Genomic DNA, 21,111 nt, shown 5'->3' with positions numbered 1-21,111 from the left:
AAGTGAGAGATCTTAGGTTCGAATCTCATGGATGACGATTTCGATACCAAATTAGGTTACTCATTATGTGGCTTGACCGAACTCCTCCTCCCCTTAGTGTAAAAATATTGTTGAATTCAAAAAAATAATAATAATAAAATAAAAAGGTGATATCCTTCAAGTTTTATATGCCAAAGGAAAATCGAGTTGTCCACCCGATTCAAGTATTGCAAGTGTACGCTGATGATGATCAACGATTGTTGTATCCTTAAGCGTGTGCCGGTCAAAGGCTATTTGACGATCAGGTTACTGTATGAGACTACAAGTAGTATACAAGAGAATAAGTGTGAGATAATTATGTTACTAAAGATGAACCTTAGAATGGAGTATTTATAACAGTCGAGATAGAGACCTTTTCGGATATGAATCGATATTAAACCGGGAGAATACAGAGGATATCTAGAAATAGATATTGCATGCCAATCCTTAGATTGTAAGGACTCCAAGTATATAGGAAACTAGCTAATTGCCTCCTCGATAGGCTTCCATGTCTTACTGGACAAGCATGGTCAATCTCAATAGAGCCATTAGAGTTCTCCAATTTCTTCGGAATAGAATGATGGTGGCATCGCTGCTCCGTTTGTGCAACTCCGCTTGGAAAATTGTTAAGTCCATGACCGAACTTATGAGGTGTTTGTATTCCGATTCACCTTACTCCGACCTTGGAAAAGTCATGGTCCCACAAATTTAGATATGGTTTTATTCTAAGACCTACCATTTTGTCTTCTGGAACCTCCTTGAAATCAAAGGTGTCTCATACCGCAGTCAAGCAATCTAAGAGCTCCTTCGGTTGCATCCCATCATGAAACTCAGGGATTTCAATTTTGAATCCAGGATCTCAACGATTATTGTTGTTTTGAATCACCCGAGCAACTAGTCTGTGGGGAATATTTGGCATCTTTCATGCCTCAACCAGCAAATGGATTAACACCTTGTAACCCCTAGGTAGTGGTGGAGGATTTTGTCTTTCCCGACAGTTTGGTGGTGGATTTTCAGAAACCGAAGTCTTATTTCCTCCATCATCCCCTTCATCTCCGCAAACTGGTTGTCATGTCGAGCCAACGATTGATTGATGCCTGTCATCTCATCTCCTTGGGAGTGAACATTTCTTTTAGGACTGCATCACAATACTAACATCTTTATTTGGGTTGACCCTTGGACTTCGGCCTACAATAACTTAAAGGGCTTACTTAGACTCGATCCAAATAGTAATTCAAAAATCTATTTCACATCTCACGTAGCACATTTCTAATTCCCTCGTATTTACATTTTGCGGTCCATTCCTTGGACTCACTCCCTTGAGATTTGAAAGTCCCTCTTCCTACATATAGCCTACAAAGCTTGATTCTACCCACAACAAGCGTCACCAACAGTAGATCGTCCGAAATGAACACCAAAATAAAAGGTAAGCCTGGAAACAGCTGTTTTCGTTCTTCAAGTCAGCTACATCAGCAACGTAATAAGCGTAGGCATCCCAATCCCATGCATGATCGATCAATAACGCCGTCTCCAACTGAAAAAGCTAAACATAGCCCCGTCCAGAATTATAGTTATGCAAGAAGTTATTTTAAATGAACAGCGTTATACCATATTCATATATCATCTCCAACCGAATAAGCTAAACATAACCTCGTAAATAATTTATTAGTTTTAAATTTGTACTTTAAATTTATTGGATTGGTTAATTTAATTAAATTACTGTTAAATGTTTTCAAATCTAGTACGTGAAATTAAATCACTTATTGGAATTGAGAAGCTTAGCCCAAAAAAGGACCAAGAGAGGAGGGCTACATTAGGCAAGCTGATGTCCCTTTGCCAAATAATAACCTAATGGACTCTAGAATTATATCCTAACAATTGATTGGAGATGAGTTTTTAAGCAAATCAGGCAATTTTTCGACTTTTAAACCTTTAGCTCTCTCTGTTGGAGATGACCTAACAGCCCATATCTACAACCCGCAAACAAAATATAGGAAATGAACCAAAGAAAAATTAAAACCACCGGACATTCAACACTTACAAATTGTTCACATAATTTATTTTATTTCAAATATATGAAGTTCAAGTAAGCCCTGACTTCATAGAGGGCAGAATACTCCACTCACCATATTTAGTTATACTATAAAAGCTCAATAAAAACATCGAGTACCAAATTGGGAAACCATGACACCATTCACCACATTACGACTGACCCACGACACGACTCCGACAAGACTCCTCACACTTGACAGCGCAAATATTTTATATGTATGTATCTACCACATATCCCAATTCACATCCATGCCCATTATTAGTATCATCCATTCCCATTAACCTGTGCACAACTCAGAGCTCTCCGAAAGCAAGGTCATGTTACATACTATCATCTCCCACCTGATGATTACCGATATCCAACTACAATATACGCTTCAACACTTCAGTAGAGAGCAAGCAAGCGAGTAAACCGTTTTTATTCCACCAGCTGCCGGATGCATACATATCCCCCAAAACCAACATATGATCTTATTAACACCTTCTATCCATCCCCAAGTTACCAGACAAGGCAGTTACTTCTTATGAACTCCGCAACACGAAACATGAATCCATATCTCTCATCCTCCGAGCTGGAAAGCTTTGGCAAAATCTGCCTTGCACAAAACACAAAACACAAAATCAAAACCCGAATAAGTAGATAGAAAAAACCAGCTCAACCTTCATAGTAAATGATTGGAAGGTTCCTTTAAGAATTAAAAAAAATCAGATTCATTACTTCTGGAGGAGTTAAAGATTTATATACTTCCAAAAGGCTATAAACCACCATTTCAAGGTTAGTATGGTGAAGCCAGCGGCATCTCTGTGAACAGAATCTTATGATATATGTTCCCCGCGGAATGCAAGCAAAGTGCAGGGTACCACAATATGAACATTCATCATTTTCTTTGAGAAGATGAGGTAATCAACAACAACCAAGTTAACAACAATTTTAGGCCATATACGGTCTATGGAATGGAGAAGGTTGCAACTATAAGAGGAGACAAGGTGTATTAACGACAATTCATAGACAGAATCTCCTTGCATATTATAAGCAAGAGATGGGAAATATCTGCAGGTATGGGTTTCTTAATTAATAGACTTTAGAATGTTAAGAGACCGAACTACCTATTTGTATTACACTTTGACCAGCACAAACCATAAGATAAAACAGATCCGTTCGGAAAGAAAAGTGATAAGTGATTTATGAACAATAACATTTCACAAACATACCTGTGTAGTTGTAACTGCCAGCTAGAAGCCAAGGCCACCAAGGCTCCAACAAGAATTTAACATTGACAAAGCTTCAAAGTTGGAGTTTGTGTTCAGTAGCAAAGGGCGATGCAGACATTCACCAGGATCATCCTCATGAACCTTAACAACAAGGGAACTCCACGTGAAGAACAGATAGGCAACAGGTGTAATGCCATCATGAAGAGAAGAACATTCTTACCATTATAACCATACTGACTTCACACAAAATGGCGGCCCGTCCAGAGAGACTGTCCTTGATATTGCTCAGGCTGTGGATTCAAGTTCTGATTTCCATTTACAAGTTGTTGCTGTTGCTGCAGCTGCATTTCATGGTGTAGCTTGAGGTCATCAAGCCTCTGGATATCTTGCCAGCTTTTCTGGGTTTCCCCTGGTAGTTGAATGGGTGGACCCTGTTTACCAGGAAAGGGGAAGTTCACTGTTCCACTTAAGCTGTTGCTGTTTGTGAAGCGATGGGGATTGTATTGAGATGAATAACTAACATAATCATTAAGCCCATTTGCTTTTGTTGAAGATGGCATCTGATATCCATCCAACCAGCTGTAATCATCCATCACTAGACTCTCACTCATTGAATCTGAACTATAAATTGATTCATTCGCATTTTTGGGAGGAATGCGGCTAAAACCAGGTGGTGGACCAAGGTGCCTAACAGGTCGACTTACTGGACTTTTTCGGATACCTGTAGGCAGAGCTGATGATGTCTTTACAGTCAACCCGTCAGCAATTGCTCCATAAGTTGCATCAACTTTATAAGGCAAAAGATTTTCTGGAGCTTTTGTGTGGCTGTGAAACATACCACCAGTACTACCATTCACTGGGTGCTGGTATGGACCAGAAACTGCTACAGGCTCAGATTTTAGTGCATGCCCATTCCCCATAAATCCCATACTCTTTAAGCTATTAGCAAGAGACATTTCTTCCTCCATTGCGAGATTCAAAGAATTTGATTGAACTGGTTGCAAATTCAGGGGGACAGTATTGGTAATTGATGCAGGTAGTTGTGAACCAACACCAAAACCAGTATCCACTGAAAACTTGGAACCACGTAACTGGATCGGTTGCAAGTGTTGGGGTATACCATTTGCAAAAGATACAGGTATTTGTAAATCAGCCCTAAAGGCATTTTGATGGTGTAGATTATCCAAAGCGGTAGAACCATAAGTTACATTAACTGTTTGATCACCTGGAGAAGCATTTTTACCAGGCTCTAGGCCGTCATAGGCTGTCCATGCGGTGCTTACTGCATCAGGTCGCTTCTCAGTCACTATTGGCTTAAAGACTATTACTTCATCTTCCTCATCCCCTTCCATGGATAACTCTGGCTTTGGATATGCAGCTCCCAAACTGATTGTACCCTCTACTTGATTTTCTTGCAGATTATCATTTCCATTAGCCATATGTAGATAGGAGGTAGGAACAGTATCATTTTGCACTTGAGGCTCAAAACCGACGACAAATTTCTTTAACTTCGAATCAAAATATACTGCTTCCTGGTCAACCTTTACCACATTTGCAAGAGCTTTGCCTGCTGCCAGAATCCTCTTAACACGGGCCCCTTTTTCCTTATGGCCATCACTTCCAAAAGAATGCTTCCTTGAGAAGTCCAATATTGTTTGTGCTGGAATTAGTGGAATAAATCCTCTCAACTCAAAATCCTCCCACAGAGCAAGACGGTTTTCAGTTTCACCTTCTTCGTATCTGCTCATGTTATTAAAGCAAGTCTCATCTTCATCATCTATCAACATTGGCCCAGTAGACGAGAGACTATTGAAGAAGGATATGCAAACATTCCAGAATTTGGATCTAACAGACGACTGTTTTTCGTCTGCATCACTTCCAGCTGCAACATCAGGACAGCATGCCAACCATTCTACAAAAACCAAAATACCTGGTAACAGGAAACTTGAAGAAGGATCACACAACTGCACACACCTCTCTAAGATGTGTCCCATCAACTCAAAAACAGCAGTAAATGCATTCTGCAGCAGGACAGCACGTTGTACAATTTCTGCATATGTTTGACCTTCACTTTCCTTTTTCGCATTATGAACTGTGAATATCAGTATGGAGATAAGTCTAACAATAAAAAGTCCATTTTCAACAGCATCTGCACCAAAATTCAGCACCTCTTCTCCTCCAGAAGACAGAAGCTCACATAAGCCACCGCTTACCACAGTTAGAACTTCTGCAAATGTCTCCAGGCTACAGAAAAAGAATCATAATAAGGAGGCTAATCTTCCAAACATTTTGTAATGAGAGAGATGCAGGCAGGATATACATACATATATATATATATAAAGAGAGAGATAAAGAGAGAGAATGCCATTCAGATTGATATACTTCAACAAAACTCCAAACTAATAAACTTCAACAAAAACATACCTAGTACGAGTGAAAAGAATGCCATTCAGACGGACAAAACGGATGCAAAAAGCCTTATGAGTCTCCTGGGTACTGGATGCTCTTTCGTTAAGCAGGCTCACTTCGGTATTGTTATCTTTAGATGTGGGTATTGTTTCCCCTTTCCCTCTACCTTTGCCTGCCAACCGTGCAGGCAACTCTTTGACTGCAGAAGCATTAGTATTCCCAGACAGTTGAGAGTAACTCTGACGATTCTACAAAAAAATAAACAAATAACAGGTTTTAAATTTATAGCATGTCAGACAATAGAACAGAAAATTGCGTGTAAAATTTATACTGGGAAAGAATTAGAACTAATACATAATAACCATTAGTAACCTCCATCATTCTTGGTGCACAAAAATTTAAACGAATGCTTGATACTTCTATGTATGGCTTAAACATTTGAAAGAATTATATTGGAGGATCCAGATAAATAAAAATTTATCAGAAATTTCAAGACAATATCAATGCAAATAGTTACAAAATTTAATGAGGTCATCTTAAATACAGAATACCTTCTCAAATGCAACAATCAAGTTATCTCTTGCAGTTGAAAAGGGACTATCCACCGCCAGGCTACGAAAATATCGATAAACAGCCACCAACTCATCCCCCGAATAGGAAGCCAATATAGCAAGCTAAAGCATTTCAGAGCGAACCATCACAATAATGATAAAGAGACATCCAGATAAGAATATATGAAGAAAAATAAATAAAGAAAATACCTGATGATGGGGGTTCCCACTGGATGGCCAGAGAGATGCAGCTTGCATATAGTAACTTGAGGCTGCAGCATACTCACGAGTTTTTGAGTCCCCTTCCCCGTACAGTCCTTTGTAGCGTGCAAGGTCACCCAAATATATCAAGCATCTGTGGCATGAAATTAGACCTTTCTTTCCATCCTTGTCTATAACAGTCCGGTTTTCAGAATCTTCAGAGAAATAACCCAGAGGAAGCCCATACTTTGCTCTGATCTTTACTATTAAATCATGATAAAATCCAGTTGCTTCTGAAAGGAATGTTTTAAATTGCAGTCTTATTTTTGTAACCCGATCAGGCCTAATTGGCCCCTTCACACCCTGAGATGTGTTTGAACCTGTAGAAGCCATAGCAGCACTGAAGTGTGCTCGCAATTCCTCAATACGCTTGTAATGTAACTGCCATAAAGCATACTCGATATTGTTCTGCTCAGAAAAAGCATGATCCTCAAGAATTATTGCTTCATAATTCTCACGCATCTGTTGCCAGGCATTGGGATCTGATGGAATTCGTGCTTGGGCAGACCTCCGTCGCCTATTCTCCAACTCAAGAATCTGAAAGGTAAAAATATGAATGTAAAATAGCATCAAATCTGGAGCAAAATCGACAGAAAAATTCAGATACAACACATACACGCACAGGTTCCTGCTGTAAGTCTAACAGAACTCCCATTTAACATTTTATATCATGCATGTTGTAGTTGCAGTTTAAACATATAGGAAGAAACAGCATGATTTTTCCAAAAAGGGCAGGGGCAAAAGGATATACCTTGTCATACAGGCGTTGGGCACGCTCCCTTGATGAAGGAGCAGACATGTTATCCATCTGTGGAATCATTGTCCATCAAATATGTTTGATTAACTGAGTGCGGCATTAAATCTGCATAAAATTTAAGCTGCATCAGTTGTTGAGAAACAAATCAACCAAATTTTGTTCCTCAACCGAATGAAATCAAGACCATTGAAAGAGAGGATGAATAGCATAACATAAATTCCTATTGTTAGAGCAACATATTTAGCTGAAAAGGTTTCATACTAAGCATCCACAAGACCAATCATTGTGGACACCATCCCTTATCGCCAGCAAATATATCATGATCTACATTTTATTGACAACGTCTCAATTGATATTACAACTAGATATCCACTCAGTTTAACCAAACACGCCGTCATGGAATAGACATGCCTTAAAATATCAAACTAAGTAGTAAGCTTGATTTACCGTCTACACCCCACGAATAACGCCACCAAAAACACTTACGTAAGAATAATAGAAAGCATCTTTCGTGAAGCAAAACAAATTTTTGAAAGAAAAAAAGAAGTGATCACATTCACGACAGAATATATATTTATTGTCGAAACCAACTACCTTACAAACCCAATAATACCACTAACAGTTCCTAAAGCTCCTCTGAAATACTACCAACCCATTCAACGCATAGTATAACTCATTAAAGACCGCAACCGCATTATAACTAGGTTCCTTGTAACCATGAGAAAGGATTCCCTGCTCCAATAGAAACTCTTGTTTCTTATCGGACCGCTAACCCACATCACAAAATCATTCACGCATTTATTATTCGTATAACCGGGTGTACAGATTTAAGCATCCCAACAACATTCTCAAACAACAGTTAGAAATTTAGGACAGGAAACACTAAATTCATACAACCCCCTAATATTCATCAACAACTCAGAATAAAAAAACACAACAGTATAAAACTCATGTCTGGTTTCTGGAAAATTTTGGGAGAAAAAGAACACAAACCAAATCCTAGAAGAAAAAAAAAAGGGTTTCAAAACCAATACCTGCGTATCATACCCTTTCGATTTCTATTTCTATTTCCTTATTCCTTTCCTGAATACAGCAAAAAATAAATTTAGAAAGATAAAAATTATATAAGATTTTCCCATATAGACAAAGAAAGAAGAGAACATTCAAACTTTTATAATATAGTATATATGAAAAAAATGAAAATTAACGTAGACATCAGATCCGATAAGCAAACCCCCATACCAGACTTACATCAAACAGCCCTAAACTTTTCCACGAAAAAATCTGGGAAATAAATTGAAAAATTCAGAAAAAATAAAAACAATGGAAGAGAAACGCACCACTCCACAGCGGATCCACGCAGCGATTCGACGGACTAGAGCATCGGATTGCGATTTAAAAGTCTTCGCGTTTAGGGTTTGGCGAATGAGAGAAATGAGGGAAGAAAGAGCGAGAGAGAGAACGGTGTGGTTTGGTTTCTTTTGGTTTGTGGTTTTTGGGTCCAATGGGATGAGGTTAGAGAAACGAAGTTTCTATTTCTTTTTTCTTTTCTTTTTTTCCTCTTTTTTACCAGCTTGGATTTCAGGCGGCGAGCCAAGATACGCCGACGTTTTGGGTCCTGATTATTGATACCCATTGGCCGTCCATTTATTTATTTATATTCTTTTTTTCTTTTTCATTTTGTCCTTTCTATAGCTGAGTCGGGAAATTAATTGTGACCTGTTTCGTGTGCCCTTTTTGGTAATGCCGAGACACCACATGCTTATATACCATATTAGTGTGTCGACACATCATTTAATTTGTAAATTTTATCTTCAAATTTAATTTTTCTAATATTATTACTCTATGTAATATATACAATGGACATTATGAACTTGTCTCTTAAAAAGAAAAAAAAGGATATAAACAAATAATATTACTTTTCTCTAGAAGTCAACCGAAAAAACAAAGAGGGGTCTTCCAATCTTTAGCCTGATGTACAAGTTATTGAAATGGAGGAGCTTATTGAAGTAAAGCATTTCTCCAACCCGAACCCCTGGGGTTATGTTAGATGATAATGGAAACAACTTCAAATGGGAACTTTTTGCAAGGAACGCATGTAAGTGGGCTTATGATTGTGAATGCTTTTTGAAATCCCATTAAGGGAAGCTTTGGGTTTTATTGAAGATATTTTAAAACCCAACAAGCTTGGGCTTCCTGGTAAATTCTTCGACATATTAAGAAAAAAGTTTTACATCACATAATTTTTTCCATATACCTAACATAAATTAAAGAAAACATCTTGAAGCTTAAATTGCAAAAAAACAAAAAAAAAAAAAAAAAAGGTTTTAGACCAATAAAAAAATGAGAAAATTTAGAGTTTTGGACAAGCCCTGCACCAACGTCAATTTTCGTCAAGCTCCACGATCTCTCTAATTATGACAATAGACCTTGGAATGGATTTGAATTGTTGTATATGAGCAATGTAAGGAGTAGCTCATTCTAAACACCATGGTTCACAATATCCTTGCCAATTTGTTGCTATAGGAGGAATTGGATGACCTGGTGTCAAGAACACCTGCATAAAAGTACAACTTAATTAAACTAGACTACAAGAAATTTATAACTTAAAATTAAAGTAAATGCATTCAATCCTTATAAGATCACCTACAAAAGTTTCCAACAATAAATCCTTATATCCATATCTGCACAAAATGATAATTGGTGAATCCGACGGCTCTCCTTACGTGCTTCTAGTGGTATAGGTGTTGTTCTAAGATATGAAAATGTAAGACATTGTACATCTAATAGGTGGATAAGTACCACACCATAACATGATGCAATAATATGGCCCATGTCAGCCATAGTCATCTACCGATCCATGTTTGCATGAGTTTCAAAATATCTCAATACATGCTCCAACTCATGGGCCTTATTTTCAGACCATTATAGCTTGGAGTAGCAACTTGAGTAAGCCTCTAACTCTTCTAATAAATCTTTTCGCACTTGTACCCATCCATCCTTTTTATAACCCAACAATGATGCAATTACTCTAAAACCGCAATGTACATCAGCTGCCACATCTTTTACGGGAAAAATGTATGACCTTAATGCTACTGAAAATGCATTAGTTAACTCAATTAGCTTAACTGAACAAGTGTGATGCACCATCTTCTTTGGTCGCCTCTTTTGTTTTGAACTCATTTCATGATAAAGACCACCAAGGGTACAACTATCCATCCCAAGTTAATGACTTCCTTACTCCAATTCCGCAATCTTCAACAATGACGGATCACAACGAGTAGATTTATCCGTCCTTTTACTTGGCCTACCTCTAGTCTTGGTTGTCACAGATGGTTCAACAAGTAAAGTAGTTTGTGGTAATACTAACTACACAAGTTTCATTTTAAGGACCATTCTTGCAATTGCATCAAATTCTATCCAACGACTATGAAACAACTTCATCTCTGCATCATAAGCGTACTTTGTTGCATTTCTTGTAGGTGTATACTTCATGTTAAGTTTCCTCCAATGAGGATCAATGCTCTCAAGTGGAATAGGTCAACCATCTCTCATATATCTAACAATCTCATGAGCACATAGTAATCCATGAGTCTCGTAAAACACAACCACATGCCTTGACGTCAATATAGTTCATTTTGGACAACTCATACTACTTTAGGACCATATATAGTGCACTAATTGAGACATAGCCACAAAGTTCCATGAAATTTGAATGTCTAAAATCATAATGCACCACTATCAAACTTTTCTCAAAATGAGCCTTGATTTTAGTGTGCTACAACCCAAGCAGAGCACGTATAATTTCCCACAATGTCTTATATGTTCCTTTGGCTACTTCCAAGATGTCTTTTTAATTTGGCATGTAAGGACTCATCCTTGTTAAAGTAACAAGGGTTTAGCAATCTCACTAGAAAATGAAAATGAAAATAAAGTAACAAGTGATAAATGCTTACCTATTTGAGGTTGTATTCCCAAAGTGCATAAATTTATCAATCCATGTTGCACCAAACCTTTCTTTATATGGATTCAACCAAGTATCTATCACATATTGAAGCATCTTTTGATACATACTAAACTCATTGCATAGTTGTCTTGTCTGCCTTATGAAATCGGCTTCAGTAGGAGATGCAAAATTGTATTCTATTTCTCCAAAAATCTATTTCAATCTTCCTTGGACTTATATAATTTTTTGAACTTGGCTAGCACATTCTTATTGATGTGCCATCTACATAATAAATGCTTACTTGTACCCAATATAAGTTTAATGGCCCTCATCAAAGTCATTTCTCTATCTATCACAATAACATCAGGCATAACAATACCATCTATGAGTCCTCGCAATATACTCAAGGCCCAAATGTAATTATTTTCTCATTCCACAAAAAGATAAACAAAACCAATGAAAAATATCATATCAGTTGACGTAACTCCAACAATTTCTAACAATGGCATATAATACCTATTGGTCTTGTAGGTACAGTCCATAATCAAAGTATATGGAAATGCATGTAACAATTCCAACAAGTTGGCTGTGTCCAAAACAAGTCCAAAATAGCATTAGTCGTTGGGCAACTCCTATGCCACTCAATGTACCTATGCTCAAATAACTTACACATCAATTGCATTAGACCTCCCACCTTTCTCCAAAAGCCTCAAACATTGACGTGCATTATAAATTGTCCTCAGTGTAAATACATTTTGTTTATCTCTTCGTTTTAGTGTAGTCAAAATCTCCTTTGGTTGCACCAAACTTTTAGACAGATCAGTTAATAATGAAGTCTCTTTCGACGATAATCTACCAGAAAATGAATGACCCTCCAAATGGTATGCTGTTGTGTGATTATGCACTCCAATAACAACCATCAATATCCAATCATTATCAGTTGCTAACTTTTTACCCTTTAATTGAAATGGGTATCCATATTTTTCCATTTCAGAATTCCTTCTATTCTCGTCTTTTATGTCATTTTTGAGAATTCGACTTACATATTGTCCATTCCTTTCACAACCCAATGTAAGTCTAGGGCTCTTATTATCTTTTGCACCTCGATTGGACCATAACGTCACAATAACAAAACCATTGAGCTTCCCAACTTCTTGAGCCCATTATATTAATTCTTCAAGATAATCTACTAGCAAATGAATGACCTTCCAAATGATATACTGCTGTGTGATTATGCACTCCAATAACTATCATCGAAATCTAATTATATCAGTTGCTAGCTTTTTACCCTTTAATTGAAAAAGGCATCCACATATTTCGTTCCAGAATTCCATCTATCCTCATCCTTTATATCTTTTTTGAGAATTTGACTTACATATTGTCCATTCCTTTTACAACCCAATGTAAGTTTAGGGCTCTTATTATCTTTCCACCTTGATCGGATCGTAACATCACAATAACAAAACCACTAAGCTTCCCAACTTCTTAAGCCCATTATATTAATTCTTCACGATAATCTACTAGCAAATGACTGACCCTCCAAATGGTTTGGTGATGTGTGATTATGCACTCTAATAACTACCTTTAATATCCAGTCATTATCAGTTGCTAGCTTTTTACCCTTTAATTGAAATGGGCGTCCACATTTTTCCGTTCCAGAATTCCTTCTATCCTTATCCTTTATGTCTTTTTTCTGAGAATTTGACTTACATATTGTCCATCCTTTCACAACCCAATGTAAGTCTAGGGCTCCTGTTATCTTTTCTACCTTGATCAGATTGTAACATCACAATAACAAAACAATTGACCTTCCTAACTTCTCGAGCCCATTATATTAATTCTTCTCTACTTCTAAATAACTTCATACCAAAATTACATATTATGAATAAACATACAAGTATATAAGTAAATCAATTACATAGTCAAGCCATATATTACCTTATTTGTGGTAAATTCACTAGTATAGTCCACCATATGTGTAGATGCTAAATTACTACCAGATTCATCTACCTGCTACAAAGAAAGAAATGTGCAAATATGATTGTACTAGCTTTTGTTTATTTTTTCAAAACAAATTCTAGGAATATGAAAACGTGAAAGTTAGACATAAAATCATATGAAAACATGGAACAACTATGAAAACGTGAAGGTTAAATATAAAATCATATGAAAGTTAAGTACGAATTCTAGGAATTCGCATATGAAACATGAAACAAATTGCACCCTAACCTCATGCAAACAAATTCCAAGAATTCCCATATGAAAACGTGAAACAAATTGCATCCTAACCTAATGCAAATTCAAATAAAAATCCATAGAGCTATCCTTCAATTGTACGATGGTGACAAATCAAGATGACCCACACATAAAATTATTCTTCTACCTCTTCGACAGAAAAATAATCCTCTACTTCTTGCATATAAATGTCATCTTCTAAGTTCATTCATTTTGCTTTCTCTGAATGAAAGGCAATGGGAATGATGAGTTAGGGTTTAAGAGAGACAAATTGTCTAAATAAGCGTGAGAGTTATCACACCCAATTTTTTTTTTTAATAAAAAAAAAAGTTAAGGCAAAAGAGGTTAACTAAGGTCTTTATTAGTTATTTTACAAATGGACAAATTTGTAATTAAAAAATCATTAATAGGTGGGTGGGAAGATAAGACCATGGTGTGGGAATAACAACTCTCTTCTAAAATTGGGATATGGATTGCACTATTCATCTTGAATATAAATTAGGGCTTCAATTTTAAATTAATAATTGTTGTGCAACTGGGTTGGTTTGAGTTGCTGATTTTGATTATTTACGACTTTGCCATTCTCTTAAAAAAAATTCAAAAGTACATGGGTTGATCATCGTGAAAAAGGAAGGAAGACCTACACTTTTTCCATTTGCTCTTATCTCAGAAGGGGGCATGTGCCAGGTATGCACTCTCATTTCATCTCTTACTCTTCCTCTTTCTCTCATTCTATACTGATAAAAACATAATCTTTTTATCTTCCTCTGCTCTTCCTTTCTTTCCACTCCTCATATTTATCTCATCATTATCGCCACCCTCCTCTCATCCGATCAGGTCTCAGGTGACCCCACTCAATGGCTCCAACTATGCTTAGACCTTGATAGTCTCAAAGCCCTTATTCGCAGTAGAAATGTCAATCTAGTGGTCATCGTCTTGTACTTCAATCTCAACAGTCAGAAGCTCCAGGACTCGAAATTTGTAATGTGATTTTAATTGGGTTTTTGAAAAGATTACTATTAAGAATGGAATACCAGGTAAGAGGCACACCATTATATCCTCTCGTTGGAAGGAGAGCTATATTGCAATACTAGTGATAATAATATTAATAGGAGCAAATAGCTTCGCGAAGAGATCGATGAACAAAAACTTAGGCACGTAAGTTTAGCTAACGATAGATTGATCAATCTTGAAGCTTCTAAACCATTACCTACTTGTGAGCCTTGTCTCATAGTTAAGATGGCTTGAATCCATTTAATGGAGTTAACCAATAAGCTAGTAAGATTTGCAAGCTAATCCATGGGATGTAAGCAACCCCATAAAGACTGTTGCAAGAAGTGATTGTAGTTACTATAGGAAATGTGCCCTCAAGCCAATTATAAGATAACATTTGATGAACACTTCATATGTTAAACTAAATGAATTTGGAGAACTCATGAAAACCCTAAATGAATTTGGATTATAACTTTCCTTTTATATCCACTTACAGTGGCATGAATGTAATTAAGTTAAACTTTCTCTTATGGTGGGCCATTAGGTGTTAGTGGATCTTTGCCCTTAAGTCATTAGGCTTGACTGTTCAAACCCCATTGGGCCCCGAGGCCCAAAGCTAACCCAAGGTCTAAAACAAACTTATTCATTTGATTAATTAACATGTTAATTAATCCTAACCATGAACAATTAAACCATTTAATTGTCCTTACTCAACTTTGTTGTTTCTAATCTCTATCGTACATGGTGTACGATCGATTAGGTTCTAATTAGTAAGGGAGTGAACGATTAGAACTCTTTTAATCGATTGTGAATCGAAACTTACTTTCAATTCTCCCTTTAGTGATTACACATCTTCAGGGCTTCCACAAGATATGAGTGACACATAGCAGTATGTCATGGCTACCCAAGCTACACAGAAGAGGTGGAGAACCTATTTAGTTTAGGATTACAAATGCAATACAGGTTTTCTTTAATACAATACTCTTAATCACATTGTTGGGTTTGAAAGTTTATTCATGTCTACTATCCAATGTGATTCTCTTACTTATATGATTACCTTGAATGTGGTTTGAAACGACTTCCTAAATCTCATTCATACTCTTGCTAAAGATTCTTAATCATATAAAAAAGTATTATCCCTATAGTTCAAAGGTGATAGATCCCTTGTTGCACATTCACCTCTCTTCATAGTTACGTAGCTTAACACCAACTACGTCGTGGACACCCTCTAATGAAGTGCCTTTGACACAGTCAAAGGTCAAGGACCTAACCACAAGACAACTATGATGCCTTAGGCCAAAAGGCTACTTTGCATTAACTCAACCATGAACTCTTATGTGACATGAAAGGAAAACTCCTTGTTGATTGTGTTCAGTTGACTTATTCTCTATTAAGCACCTACATACTTGTCTTGGTGTCAGTCATAACAATGAATCGATACCAGTCACTTTCCTGGAGAGAAGACATATCATGTACTGATCTTAACGGATCGTCAATACCAAATTGGCAATCATATGATCAGGAACGTTTAGGATATGTGTACGAAAGAGAATGGTCTCATAAATTTAATTTCTTTAAATCACATTCTCCTCATTACATACTCCTTGGACTTATTGTTTAAGTGTATAACATTTATATGAGATGGCTTTAAACAATAATCTTTGCCCCTATATTAAACTAATTTAGTTTAACATGTGAAATGTCCGTAAAGTATCACCATATGATTGGATTTAGGGCACATTTGCAACAACAATCTAGATAAATCAGTACCTGTTATGTCTTGTATCCCAGGAGAGTCAACTCATTGGTGTGAATAACACCAAGACAAGTATGTAAGTGCTCAATAATGAGTGAGTCCAATGAACGCGACCGACAAGGAATTCTTGCAACCTAGACTTGGCAATTTCTTGTATGACCCATTAACCCGACACGAAACAACACGAAAATAACAGATTTTGTCCACACGTTAACTAATCAGGTCACTTGTTAAAAACCTATTAATAATGGGTTATTAATAGGTTTACTCGTGAGTAACCTGTTTCAACCTATTAAGAAAAAAGTTAATTTGGTAAATTTTAACTACTAAAACAATCTTACTACAATAGCTATATGATTTAATCTCACATAAATCCTTATTGTTGATCAACGTTGGTCTACAACGATCAAGGTTAACCAATGTCACTGGTGGACAACTTTGACTGCTCATTATGAATTTTGTATTGTAATTTAATTTTTTTTCTGCAATATACTAAAGCACAATAATAAATTTAAAACAATTATTTTACGAGTGTGAGAAATGTGAAAAAATATGCAAACACTTGTCATATCATCCTCCTCGTTTTACGATGAGTACATCATCATTTGGATTTTTAAAACCCTTCAAATCCTAGTGAACAATGTTTTTAGGGGTAGTTGAAAATAAATAAAAATTCATAGCAATTAATGTACAAGTGTGAAAAATGTGAAAAAAAAATATATACAAAAGCTCGTGATTGCATTCTCTAAGCTTGAACAATGGGTACATCATTATTTAAATTTTTAAACCCACCAAACCATCATGGATAGGGTTTTTTTTGTTTGAGTGCAAAATTAATACAAATTCATAATAATTAATGTACAAGTGTGAAAAATGTAAAGAAATATATGCTCATAATGACAAATTCTACAATTTTCGTGAAGAGGTCAATTCTAAAATTCGACACCATAATCTATAAACCCTTGATTTATATTTAATCGCCAATCGTAGTTTTCGTTTACTCCGTTCTTCTTAAAGATTTCGTTTTTTTTTTTTTAATTTTGTTTTTAAAAAATAAGATCCTTTAGTAGATGTAGAGATAAATGGCTTGGATCATTGATATAATGTTTCAATATTTACGGTTAACTGAAATATGAGTGAATGTTATATAGTTTCAAGAGACTTTATAAACTTTGAGCAATATTTTCACTAACCGTAAAAATCTAACCCAATATCAATAATCCAAATAGTTAATTTTTCTGCATCTGCTAAAGATCAAATTCCCCTTAAACAATTCATAATAACTCATTTACAAGTATGAAAAATGTGAAACAAATATGTAAATGCTTGCGGTCGCATTCTCTACCTTTTGCTGATGGGTACATTGTCATTTGGATTTTGAAAACCCCCCAAACTCTCATGAACAATGTTTTTAGGTGAAGTTGAAAATGTGTAATAATTCATAATAATTAGGGTAAAGTACAAAAAACTACCTCAACTATGGGTCAAATGACACTCATACCTCATCTTTTAAAATTGACAATGTCATACCTCATCTTACGAATTTGTGTCAATGTTATACCTTCCGTTAGCTTGGCCGTTTATTTCTCAGTTAAATGCTGACGTGGCTTGATCCGGAACCCATTTTTATTAAAAAATTATTAAAAAAATTATTAAAAACAAAAAAATCATTTAATATTATTTAAATATTAAAATAATAATAAAAAAGAAGAAAAAAACCTACATCAATTCGTCCTTTCCCCCCCTCTCCCTTCTCTCCATCTTCATCTTCTTCCCCTTTCTGCAACTGCAACCCAGAAAAACAGAAGAGAAAAAAAAAAAAAAACCAATTTGTTTTCCCTGCTCCTCACCCCCTCTTCTCCCCACACCCACGCACCCAACCTCCCCACCTTCGCACCCCACCCTCTGCACCCAACCTCGCACCCACTACCTACAACCCCAAAAAACAAAAAAAAAACCCAGAAAAAAGCCCATTCTCCTAGGCGAGGAGAAAATTGGGGGGGGGAATGGGTGTGGAGGGGAGAGGGTGGGTGTGGAGGGGAGAGGGTGGGTGCTAGGGGGGGCGGATGAACTGGGTATTTTTTTTTTCTTCTCTCTTCTTCTTCTTCCCTCTTCTTCTTCTGCTGCAGGTTGGGTGGGTGGGTGAAGGGTTTCCCGTTGTTTTTTTTTTCTTCTCTCTTCTTCTGCTTCCCTCTTATTCTTCTTCTTCTGTAGGTTGGGTGGGTGGAGGAGACGGGTTTGCCGTTGTTTTTTTTTTTTCTTCTCTCTTCTTCTTCTTTTTCTTTTTCTTCTTCTTTTGCAGGTTGGGTGGGTGGAGGAGACAGGTTTGTCGTTGTTTTTTTTTTTTCCTTCTCTCTTCTTCTTCTTCTACGGGTTGGGTGGGGGGGGGTTTTTTTTTTTTTTTTTCCTTCTCTCTGCTTCTGCTTCCCTCTTCTTCTTCTTCTTCTTCTTCTTCTTCTTCTTCTGCAGGGGGGACGAACTGGGTTTCCCGTCGTTTTTTGTTTTTTTGTTTTTTTTGTTTCCTTCTTCTTCTTCCTCCTTTCTAGGTTGCAGGGGGTTGGGTTTGTGGTGGGGGGAGGGGGGATGAACTGGGTTTGGTTTGGTTTGGGTTTTTTTTTTTTTTTCCTCTTCTTCTTCTTCTTCTTCTTCTTTCTCCTTCTTCTTTTCTGGGTTGCAGGAAGATGATGGGGAAGAGAGTGAGGGGAGATGCACGAAAGGAGAGGTTTGTTTTTTATTTTTTTATGTACCTTTTTATTATTATTTTAATATTTAAATAATATTAAATGATTTTTTTTGTTTTTAATAATTTTTTTATTAATTTTTTAATAAAAATGGGTCCCGGATCAAGCCACGTCAGCATTTAACTGAGAAATAAACGGCCAAACTAACGGAAGGTATAACATTGACACAAATTCGTAAGATGAGGTATGACCTTGTCAATTTTAAAAGATGAGGTATGAAAGTGTCATTTGACCCATAGTTGAGATAGTTTTTTTGTACTTTACCCTAATAATTAATTTACAAGTGTGAAAAATGGGAAAGAGATATGCCAATGCTCTACGCCTTGACGATAGTTAAATCATCGTTTGAATTTTTAGGTTTTATGATTTAGCGTATGTAGATTCTAATTTAGTATGAAGTTTTTTTTTTATTATGTAATTTAATAGTACTATAGGAAGAGGAAAACAAAACGCGCTTTCTCTATGGTTTCCCAACTCTACAAACACCCTTACCGCCGGCCTTAGCTTTTAGCTTGGGTGCCGGTGATTGCCATTGTCCAATCTCTTTGTTCTCCTTTTTCGCATATTCTCCTGTTCTCCTTCTCTCTTTTTCCCCTAAGATTTATCTTAGATTCCTTGAGCTTTGTCTCAAATTTTCCCCTGACGTTGTCTCACTTTTGGGCTTCATGTCCCTCCTCCCCTCCCCTCCCCTCCCCCTCCTTTGGTTATTCCTTTCCAAACCCAAAACTCCATCTTCCCTCACTTTTTAACTTTGTCTCCCTTCCTCATAATTTATCCCCACCCCGTCCTTTTCTTAGGTATGCGGACTCTAGGCAGGATATGGATAAATGTGGTTACTAGATTTATTTCCCTCCCTCACTTTTCCTCCCCAACTTGCATGTTGGATTTCCCTCGAGGCAAAGTGTTTGGCGGCTTCGGCTAAAGTAATGATATTTTACATACCCCCAAAGCCTTACCTTCTATCCATGTGTTACTATGTTTGTTTATATTTGCAGGGACTGGTACATGGGATTTGGATATGGCGACTATCTCTTGGTTTTGCATCTTCGGTGGAGAAATCTAGATGCGGTGTGCTTTTGGTTGTGGGTTTGGTACTTTTGTGTTGCGATGTCTTGGTCCATTTCACCACTCGATTGTTCTCTTTAGTGTTGTTGCTGGCAAGACGTTCGTGGTGGTGACGACGGCAGACACTGCTTTTTGCAGTCAGAAATTAGGGATTTGGGTTTTCGTTTTTGCTTATTTCATTGGGTTGGACTTTTATGTATATATTTCCCCTCAATGTATTTGGGTTACTTCGCCTTCCTGTGTGTTGGCATGTAACCTTCTATCGAATTAATGAAATTTACTTTTCAGACCCTAAAAAAAAAAAAGAAAAATAAAGTATGAAGTTTTTCATTTGATTATTTAGTAAATTATAATATATTCTTTTTAACGGGTAATGGATTAGGCCATATTGCCATTAATATTAAGGGGTCAAGTTCGGGTTTGGTCATATAACCCGTCCATTTTAACGAGTTTGACATGACACGACCCATTAAAATATCGAGTATGTCACAAACATGACAAACACGACAAGATCTCTAGATAAAATGCAACCTCAACCGCAAGCCGCTGATTTTCCAATATTTTTTTTTTTTTTTTCTGAAAGCATCTTAAAAGGCTGCTGAAAACGGACACTAAAGATCAAGTAATTTTTCTAAAATCTGTACAAAACTAGGTGGTCATGTTTCCATTCCATTGCTGGTGTCTGAATTTAGATTAAAGTAAATTTAAAAAAAATAAAATTATATTAATAATTAATATAATAATATTTTTTGTTGTGTGCATAATGTAAATAAAACCTTATTTTTTGCTATGTTATCCTAATCTTAAGTCGAATCTCACTTTACTCTTTGAGACAAGAATTGAAATTTAGTGGTTAATTGAATAATGCCCTTGAGTTTTAGAGAATATAGACTTTAAATTTCATAGAACATATAAAAGAATAAGCCAAAAAATAAATACTTGATAGGAGCATATTTAGGCAACTTAGTTGGCTTGTTCTTGTGCATCTACGTTGTTATTTCTTAGTTCTTTAAGTCTTTTAAGTTATTTTCGTATGTTTTCAGGTTCTCAGGGCTAAAGGAGCAAAGAAGTGCATTTTGGAGCCTTTTGGAGCACTTTTGGGCTAAGGATGGATA

General features: G+C 36.5%; 1 protein-coding gene across 3 annotated transcripts; it reads right to left on the bottom strand.

Moving 5' to 3' along the window:
• Nucleotides 1-2,062: 2,062 nt before the first annotated feature.
• LOC103929564 (nonsense-mediated mRNA decay factor SMG7) lies at nt 2,063-8,762 on the bottom strand. Of its 3 annotated transcripts, none has more exons than XM_009338785.3 (9): nt 8,601-8,762; nt 8,295-8,343; nt 7,255-7,365; nt 6,453-7,040; nt 6,243-6,365; nt 5,707-5,939; nt 3,503-5,526; nt 3,283-3,423; nt 2,063-2,666 (listed from the first exon to the last, which is right to left on the bottom strand). In XM_009338785.3, the coding sequence occupies exons 3-7, from the start codon at nt 7,321-7,323 to the stop codon at nt 3,522-3,524; spliced, it is 3,018 nt and encodes a 1,005-aa protein (XP_009337060.2). In that variant the 5' UTR covers nt 7,324-7,365; nt 8,295-8,343; nt 8,601-8,762; the 3' UTR covers nt 2,063-2,666; nt 3,283-3,423; nt 3,503-3,521. The 3 variants fall into 3 exon arrangements, with proteins under 3 accessions (XP_009337060.2, XP_009337058.2, XP_009337059.2); XM_009338783.3 differs by having other exon boundaries at nt 2,063-2,662; XM_009338784.3 differs by lacking the exon at nt 8,295-8,343 and having other exon boundaries at nt 2,063-2,662; nt 8,601-8,761.
• Between the last annotated feature and the right edge of the window lie 12,349 nt (nt 8,763-21,111).

Source organism: the organism of the source record quoted next, unplaced genomic scaffold (assembly GCF_019419815.1).
Source record: "Pyrus x bretschneideri cultivar Hongxiangsu unplaced genomic scaffold, Pyrus_bretschneideri_v1 Contig31, whole genome shotgun sequence".
NCBI lineage: Eukaryota > Viridiplantae > Streptophyta > Magnoliopsida > Rosales > Rosaceae > Pyrus > Pyrus x bretschneideri.
Note: the sequence above shows the minus strand (reverse complement) of the source record. Positions and strands in the feature narration are given on the sequence as shown.

Excerpts from the sequence above, each read along its gene's own strand:
- LOC103929564 (XM_009338785.3), bottom strand. The coding sequence starts at position 7,323 with ATGATTCCACAGATGGATAACATGTCTGCTCCTTCATCAAGGGAGCGT. Across the intron at positions 7,041-7,254 it reads CCCAACGCCTGTATGACAAG|ATTCTTGAGTTGGAGAATAG; the intron begins GTATATCCTTTT and ends TTTACCTTTCAG. Across the intron at positions 5,527-5,706 it reads ATTCTTTTCACTCGTACTAG|CCTGGAGACATTTGCAGAAG; the intron begins GTATGTTTTTGT and ends CTTTTTCTGTAG.